Source organism: Otolemur garnettii, unplaced genomic scaffold (genome assembly GCF_000181295.1).
Source record: "Otolemur garnettii isolate 467f Iridium unplaced genomic scaffold, OtoGar3 scaffold00002, whole genome shotgun sequence".
Taxonomy (NCBI): domain Eukaryota; kingdom Metazoa; phylum Chordata; class Mammalia; order Primates; family Galagidae; genus Otolemur; species Otolemur garnettii.
Window position 1 is genome coordinate 4170745 of NW_003852397.1, and position 9516 is coordinate 4180260.

Below are 9516 nucleotides of genomic sequence, written 5' to 3' on the forward strand. Positions count from 1 at the left end.
GTCTCCTGCCTCAGCCTCCCAAGTAGCTGGGACCACAGGCGCCCGCCACAACGCCTGGCTATTTTTTGGTTGCAGCTGTCATTGTTGTTTGGCGGGCCTGGGCTGGATTCAAACCTGCCACCTTAGGTGTATGTGGCTGGCACCTTAGCCACTTGAGCCACAGGTGCCCAGCCCCCGAAGTCGTCTTATTGATGTGTGACTTGCTGTTTTGTGGAATTAAGACCGTGTATTTTGAAATCAGATTTCTGCCATTTTCTAAAGAAGTTTGCATGAAGGAAGAAATGCAGCGAGTGAGCGCAGGCTTGCTGGGCAGCCCGCACAGCTCACTCTTTAACACGCTGGTCTGATGGGTCCGCCTTGAATGCAAGTACAATCCAAAGCCCCTCGCTGCCACTCTGCTTATAACTCTTACGGTCACATATAAGGAAACCTCAGATATTCAAATATACTTTAAGGAAACAGGGAGAAAAACAATCCATGAGGTAAAAGGTACATTTGAGAAAGATTCAAATTTGGGGAAAAGGGAGAATTACACTCAACAGGGTAAATATACAGCTGTCCATTCAAGTGACTGAGACAGACCTCTGACAAGAAGAGGATTCTACCTGGGTTAGAAGGACGAAGAGAAGTTTGGCATTGGGAGTGTAAAATAGTAAAGATAATCTTTAGTTAAAATTATCTTGCCCACTCTTAACAGGTTTTGAACTTCTGGAGGGTGGGTACTAAGTCTTCCCTGCGCTGTTCCACAGCCTACTGCCTTCTTGAGCACAGCACGGTCCTTATTTTTGAGTAAATAAAAGCACTACAGATACAAGCTTAGTGTTCTCTTAAGCTTCCGTTTGAGAAGCAAAGATGTTTGAATAAAAACAAAATAAAAACTTGCCCTCCTTTCCCCCAGCCCCCACCCTCATTTCCTGCAGCAGACTCTACCCTGCTATGAGGGCAGGGGCTCCCTTTTACTCAGTTCATAACCCCCAGCACAGTGCTTGGCACATGATAGGTCCTCAATAAGTGTTCTCTTTTGAAAGAGTAAATGTGATGGTAAACTTTTGGGGGCCGCTAATAGTTATATCTGCAGTTAGCAAAATGGAGGAAAATTGAGTCCCCAGGCTTGGCAGCAGCATGGCCATGGGAGACAGGCTAGGATGCCACCCTTTGCTTTTATGTGGCCTGTGTTCCATGTCCTAGTCACTTGCTGGTTTTTTTCCTCACATTTCCTCCCATGTTTCCTGGACAGGGCTGTGGCTGTCGACAATCTCTTTCTAGAGGTGAGCACCCAAGGCTCTGAGTGATTAAATGCCTGGCCCCACCAGGAGCTGGAGGTTGGAGGACAGGATGAGATGATCCCTAGCGGTCCTTTCATTGCTCTGAGATCTCTTAGGCTATTTCTGTGCCTTCTCAGGGCCAAAGAACTGGAAAACAGAGAAGCACACATTTGGCACCCGGTAGACTAGGTTTTCTGATGTTTGACTAATTCTTTTAGTTCCTCTCTGGATGATTTGTGTTGTGTAGATGTAAGTTGCATTTATCCAGCTTAAATGAAGCAGAGCGTTCACCCTCAGGCAACCTCAAACATCATCCCAAAGAGAAAATCATCTTTGAATCATGTATTTGGGTGTCAGGATGGACCCAAGGTCACTAAACACAGGCCAGGATTCCATCTTTTGCTTTGGCTGTAGAATCAGAGGCTTGGGTCAGTGATGAGCTGTTTGTCAAAGCTCATTGAGATCCTGAAAACCTTGCCCATCTCTGCTCTGCCTTACAGAGCTCATGGCACATGAGAAAGAGAAGGATCTGCCCCGGTCACCTGGGTCAACATTTCTGGAATCCAGCTTAAAACTTATAAGATAAGTAGAACTTGAGTCATGGTATAAAGTTCCTCCTACAGGGCAGTTTTCTAATGAGATTTTCACTTGTAACAAAGATGCTCTTTAGCCTCCTTGAGTTTCAAATCTCATTGAAGAAAGGAGAGAGAGCTAGAGAGTCATAGAGAGAGAATATGAGAATGAATAAAATAAAAAGCCAAAAAAAAAAAGACCCTTAGATAAAAAAGAACTAAGTAGCAAACATCATGTTGGAATCTAAACCTGCAGAATGTTTCTCATTTTGAAAGTGAACTTCATGCGTTTGCTTTTTTATACAAAAGTGCTTGTTGCTTCACTCTAAATCCCTCTCCCAGTTTTCTAAAGCTTTGCATGCCTATAGCTAGGTCATCTTTTTCCTTCCTTCACTCTTAAATCCAACTTCGCAAGAAAACTTGGAATGCTGAGCTGGCCTCCACCGCCTCTGGCTTGGATGCACTCCTCCCCCCGTCGTGGGGGCTCTTCCCAACAAACACATTCTACCGTGGCAGGGTGGGGTCGTCCTGTGTTAAAGGCATCTGATACTGCGGCTCCTGGTCCTTCCTTTGGAAGATAGTTCTGCCATGTAATGAGTCAAGCAGATCGTCCATTAGCTCTGTTTTTTAATAAAACATGAATAGCACAGTTTATGGCTTCCACTATTCAAACAGCAGTTGAGCCTAAGAGGAATTATTCATCTTAATGGTTCTAACACTCATTTCCAAGCAGCCATGCTGCTTTATCAAGCTTTTGCCTGAATTAGAAAATGACTGGACTTGGAAAAAGAGGAGGGCTCAGCAGGAGTAGAATAGGGGTTTCTCAGGATAGTGAGCAGCTGGGAAGTGCATGGAATTGTGTGCTGGTTCCTGGTCCCTGCAGACGGTCCCTCTGTCATCCCAGGACAGAGTCTCCTAGGAAGCAGGGTTGAGGTCCAGTATCCAGCTTCTGAGTGGTAATCAGTATGCATTTGAGGCACAGTGTGCATCTGCTCAGAGAGAAATGTGCCCCATTTTATCTCAGACATACACACACTCATAGGAAAGCTATGGACCAAAATCTCCCCTTCCCCCTTCACACTGCTATATAAGCGTCCTTTTACAAAATGAACTTAAAACATGGGACATCAGTGACCATGATGGGGGAAGGCTAGGGATTGAAAGGATGTACTGTGTGACAAGCTGAGTGACATGGCTGGCATACAATCAGTAGTACTATTAGCCCCATTTTACAGATGAAGAAACTGAAGTTGAGATTTTTTTTTACAAGGTTGCACTGCTAATAAGTAACAAAACCCAGACTCATGCCTATATCTTCTGATTCCAAGTCCCATGTAATATCCATAGCATCCTTTGCCACCCAGGTTCACTCAAGTAGGGCCCCACTGGAGGCAGTGTCTAGACCCCAAAGAACAGGTGATGCTGGGACCATGGCACTCCAGTGTAGGGCTGAGAGCAAGTGTTCACCGGGGGTCAGTCTGAGGCCCTCAACTCATGTTATGAGGTGGCTATCTGCAGGTAGGACAGAGCACAAAGCCTTCTAAACACTGAGCCTGCCCACCCATGTCTCTCCATCCTCCTTTGCATCACTAGAATGATGCATCTGATTTTTTGAGCTGGCCTAGACTATAAGATCAATGCCACATTTAACAAAGCCTGGAGCAAGCTGAAAATCTTGAGTAAGGAGTTACAACCTCTCAGCTGTTACGTGGGTGCTATATTAGTGGAAACTCAGAAGCATGTGGAGATTCCTCATTTTGTTTTTCAGATTGTTGATGGCATTCAGGGAAACGCTAATATCTTTTTACTGTTCCATTGCTACAAATGTCTTTGCCCAGATAAGAATGATTTCAGCAAAAGGGTTTAATTAAATATTGCCTGGTGCCAGATTACCACTCAGAAGGCAATAGTGGGATACATTAAAGGATGCACTTTATTCCCATAGCCGACAGCTGATTAATGTGTTAATTAGGACCCCTGCCCCCTCCCCCAGTTACCCGAATCATCTCTTAAGCCCAGCAGAATGTATATATTATGCTCATGTGGGTAACTTCGTGGCATACTTTGGCTTTGACTTTGGACATTTATATAAAAATAAAGGCTCAGTTGCCAACATGAATAGCTTTCTTTCTTTCCAGGGGAAATATAAGATGGATAGAGTTATAAGAACCAGAAGTCCTGCCTTTCAGTTTTCTTATATCAAGAGCAAGTGATATTTCTGCTGAGACAGTGTCTTTGGAGCAGTGTAGCGGTGTAGGTTGCCACACATTTACTTCACAGGAAAGGAGTGAATCCATCAGGCCACTGAGCTTATAAGAACTACCCTGGCGGCCAGCCACCAAAATATAAATAGTCTAACTGGACTGAAGGAAATGTTCATTTTGTTGTTTAGAATTGGACACATCCCAGAAAGGTAAATTTAATCTTGTTGAGGACGGCTGTTACAGGGTTGAATGGAGTACATATTTGTTTATCCCCTTTGCGATCTTTTTGTCTTCCTGGCGCTACATTATGTATTTGCGATAGGAAGCGTTTCAGCTGTCTTGCTCAATGGCATTGCATTTGCTGATTGTTTGGTCCCCAGATTGGCATCGTTAAACAGCTTCAGCCTCTGTCCAGTGTGGAACCCGTTAGGGAGAGAAGTAGGACTAACGAGGACCGATTCCAACAGAAACAGAGCTGGGGGGAAATTAGGGGAAAATCACTCCAGAACCCAGTGAGTCAAGCTCTACATTTTTTAATCTGTACCTTTTAAAATGTCTTAAGGCATTTTGATACTTCTTGGCAGATGGAGGTAAAAACGATGCCTCCAAAAGTATTATAAAAAATAAAATAAAATTTAAAGCTATCATTGGAGAAAAGAAGGGAGGAATACCTCACACCACCACCATTCAGAAAACCACAGTTTATGAGTCACATGCTGTGAGTGTTTCATGGATATGCAAATGTTATTTTATTCAAGAGAGAGAGATACAGTATATATTTTCACCTAACCACCACATCTTAAGTAATCAGTTCAGGCTCGTATGATGAAATCTTTAATTACTGGAAGTATGTCATTAGTTAGATGTAGAATGAATGATGGGACTGCGTTTTATTGCCTCAAATGATGTAGCCATTTGTGCCATAAATTCATTGACCTCATCTTAAATGATGAGTCCTATAAGACAGACTTGATTCATTATTTCTTAAGTGACATTTTTTTCCTCTAATAATTTTTTGCTTCAACAGAAAGATTGCTTTTCTGTATTTTGAGATCAGTGTTCTGAATTGAAACGTATTAAGGTAAGGACACACACACTCTCACATTACCCAAAATAAGATAGTCATGAACACTACACACTACTACTTCCACACTGCAATGTTGCAGAAAAATAAAGACGCTAACATGAGGCCTGGGCTCAACAGGAAAGTTTGATGAGATAGGATTTTTCTTCTAACTTTGATGTCTGTAATTCTTTTTATGTGGAAATGATAAAATATACTGGAAAGTTCTCATCTGATAATTGAGATAGATGTATGAGCATTCCGTATTCATCAATGAATTATTGACAGTAAAGAAGATGCAGAAGATCTTTTAAATTATATTTAGATTTTTTTTTATTCCATTCAAAAATATTTATTTGGCTTCAGGAAACGGGAATCCTCTGGAGGCAAATAATTCAATCTGGCAATTTAAAAACCAATTAAGGATTTCAGAAAACTCTTCCCCCTTATGGTTAAAAAATCAGATCCAAAGGAAATATGCCAGGAAATTTGGTATATTATTTTAATTGGTTTAATTCATTGGTTATATTTTTTAGTAAATGATTAAAAGGGTTTTTTTTGATCCCTCACTTTAAGCTTATAAATTTACACTTTAGACTTTCTATGGATGCCTAGTATCGAAAGAGAAGCAGTTGGTTTTCTTTCATAATGGAACTTAAACGCCACATAATTATACATTAATTTTATTAGAATGATCAGGTTTAAAAAAACATACTTTACCATGTTTTCACTGCTAGTTTACTTAACCTTTTTCTTTTCTTTTTTTTTTATTAAATGATAACTATGTACATTAATGCAATTCTGGGGTACAGTGTGGTGTTTTCATATACAATCTGAAATATTTTCATCAAACTGGTTAACATAGCCTTCATGTCATTTTCTTAGTTATTGTGTTAAGACGTTCATATTCTACTCTTAGAAAGATTCACTTGTACCATTGTAAGATAAACCATAGAAGTGATCCCTCCAATCACCCTTTAACCTTTTTCTAGATGAGAATTTGGGAGGTTCAATAGATTCTGGGGGTTCCTTCTTAAGAGAGAGGCAATTCTGCACTTATTTGTATACTAGGTATCTTAATTAGGACATAAACTTCCCTTAATTCAGGAGTGAAACACAGGAATGTAGCCTCGAATTTTTTTTTTTTACCACTTTAATGACAGCAACAGTTTTGATAACTAATTTGAGAGAATGAGACCTTTGGTGATTAGAGAATTCAGTGAGAGAATTCTCTAATCACCAAAGGTCACTCAGCAATGTTCCTCGCACTCCTCAAATTTTTGCAAGTACTTTGAAAGGGCAGTTGGATGAGACCAAACAAAAAACCCCACGCGTGCCAATAAGTATATGTTACTCAGTCTCACACCACCAAGTTTATTACCTAGGATAGTATCAGTGGGGAAAAAAAAAGTAATAAGTGAAAGAGTGGATTTACACATACAGACCCACATCTGCCAGACGTGTGCTCTCCCACAGTCTCATGCTTGCGTGCCCCCACTGTTTACAATCAAGGGAAGCTGAGAGTTAAATGAGATGAGGAATCAAATGCCCAGCATATGTTGTTTTTGCATTGTTTATGTGACCAATCACTATTAAAATTTATCATCTTTTAATTATATCAGTTTATGATAGTTTAAAATACACACACACACACATCAACGACAGAGCACCAGACACCCTCTTCAACAAAAGCAGGGTTTCATTTAGCACAATATTGGAACCAGGGCTTTACAGGGGCGAGACTCGGACTCAGTAAAGTCACCATTGCACTGTATTTCACAATTCCTTTTCTGCTGTTTTATGGCTTGAATGCTAAGAAAATGACCGAAAGGGGTTGGGGTGGGGGAGAATAAGAAAAAGAAAAAAGATTGTGTGCGTAAAATTCTGTCAAAAAAAGTAAGGCACTGAAAGAACTATTGAAAATTTTGACATCTGTTTATCTGTTTATAGCTATGGCAAGATTACTCATATTAATTCTTGTTTAAAATGCCATATGAAGGAAAGACATTTGTGCAAACAAGAGTCATATTTGAATTGTAGATCATGTCTTCACCATCTGTGAGAGCTGATGGTGTTGCAAAATTAATGTGTTAATGAAATCACAATAATTTCTCTAAAGTAATGGGTTCTGAAGCTGAGAATGAGTATTTTTTGAACTTTGATGCCTAGTGACTTCCAATTGGGAAAAGCTCTCAGCCCTTAATTAGTTCTGCAGCCCAACTTTAAAATAAATTTGGTGATGTCTTTCTTTTGCCAGTAGTAGATCTGAAGGGGGAGGTGGGGGAGCCATAACAACTTTTGGAAAATGTTCTCTGGTGTTTGAAAAGTTGTTAAATAAGACTGCCTGCCAAGAAATGTCACCAAAAATTCTGACTACTGAGAGAGAGTGGGCAAACAGCTCAAAAAATAATTCTAGCTTGCTGCAACATCACAGGTTGGGAATAGCTAAACCTCACACAGACTTCGTAATTAATTCCAAGTTTCTTCTTGGAAGCCACACATCATGACGTTCAGCGCTTTGTGTTATTGGTTAACACAGCACACTCTTTCCAACGGCATTATCGAACACAGTCAATAGTGTAAAGTGACTTTGAGGGAGGAGGATTTTTAGGGGTTATGTTTCCAGCCCATTGGACTTCCTGGAGAATCCTTCCCTCCAAAACCATTTAGATCCGCATTCACAATGAGCCTCTTTGACAAGTGAAAAATGTGTGGGCAGGGATATAGACTCCCTTTTCTCATAACTATCTTGAAGTCATGCTTCAGGACAACGCAATTTTTTAAGAAAAAGATGGGTTTTGATAATTGCTATTCTGAAGAGTTCATATTTATAAAGCAAACCCATCATTTTACAAACATTGGTAATTTGACCTTTTACAAGGAAACACTTCAGCCTATTTGAAAATCGTGATAAAGTTTGAAAGCATTTTTATATGAAACATGAAACGCCATCTATGCAGGGAAAGTGTGTATCTTACCTGTTGTGGTTTTTTATTGCTGTGTTGTAGGTATGTGACTGGTGTAAGCACATAAGACACACAAAAGAATACCTGGATTTTGGGGACGGGGAACGAAGGCTTCAGTTCTGCAGTGCAAAATGTCTCAATCAATACAAAATGGACATTTTCTACAAAGAGACACAGGCCAATCTTCCAGCTGGGCTGTGCAGCACATTACACCCTCCCATGGAAAATAAAGCAGAAGGCACCGGGGTGCAGCTGCTCACTCCAGACTCTTGGAATATCCCGCTAACAGATGCTCGGAGGAAGGCCCCTTCCCCGGTGGCTGCAGCTGGCCAAAGCCAGGGCCCTGGCCCGTCGGCGTCCACCACCGTCTCTCCATCTGACACTGCCAACTGCTCTGTCACTAAAATCCCCACGCCAGTGCCCAAGTCCATCCCCATCAGCGAGACTCCAAACATCCCTCCTGTCTCCGTCCAGCCACCTGCTAGCATTGGGCCTCCCCTTGGCGTCCCGCCTCGCAGCCCTCCCATGGTGATGACCAACCGCGGCCCAGTGCCACTGCCCATCTTCATGGAGCAGCAGATGATGCAGCAGATCCGCCCGCCCTTCATCCGCGGGCCGCCGCACCACGCCTCCAACCCCAACAGCCCCCTGTCCAACCCCATGCTTCCCGGCATCGGGCCTCCGCCAGGCGGCCCCAGGAACCTAGGCCCCACTTCCAGTCCCATGCACCGGCCCATGCTTTCGCCCCACATCCATCCTCCGAGCACCCCCACCATGCCTGGGAACCCTCCGGGCCTGCTGCCCCCGCCGCCCCCGGGCGCCCCCTTGCCCAGCCTCCCCTTCCCGCCGGTGAGCATGATGCCAAACGGCCCGATGCCAGTGCCCCAGATGATGAATTTCGGGCTGCCGTCGCTCGCGCCGCTGGTGCCACCCCCAACCCTGCTCGTGCCATACCCGGTGATCGTGCCCCTGCCCGTGCCCATCCCCATCCCCATTCCTATCCCTCACGTCAATGATTCCAAGCCCCCCAATGGGTTCTCCAGTAACGGGGAGAACTTCATTCCGAGCGCCCCCGGCGACTCCTCGGCGGCGGGAGGCAAGCCAGGTGGACACTCCTTGTCCCCCCGGGACTCCAAACAGGGCTCGTCCAAGTCCGCGGACTCGCCGCCCGGCTGCTCCGGCCAGGCCCTGAGCCTGGCGCCGGCACCTGCGCCCGCGCCCGCTGAGCACGGCCGGAGCGAGGTGGTGGACCTGACGCGGCGCGCCGGCAGCCCTCCGGGCGGCCCGCTGGGCTTCCCCGGAGTGCTGCAGGGACCGCAGGACGGCGTCATCGACCTGACCATGGGCCACCGGGCCCGGCTGCACAACGTGATCCACCGCGCGCTGCACGCGCACGTCAAGGCGGAGCGCGAGCCGGGCGCCGCGGAGCGCAGGACCTGCGGCGGC

General features: G+C 44.2%; 1 protein-coding gene across 1 annotated transcript in view; it reads left to right on the top strand.

Moving 5' to 3' along the window:
- The window catches only part of SOBP (sine oculis binding protein homolog), a 147317-nt gene that overhangs the window by 137233 nt on the left and 568 nt on the right, over positions 1-9516 (top strand). Inside the window, 1 exon segment of the mRNA XM_023513267.1 lies at positions 8113-9516. Coding sequence (XP_023369035.1) covers positions 8113-9516 — 1404 coding nt within the window.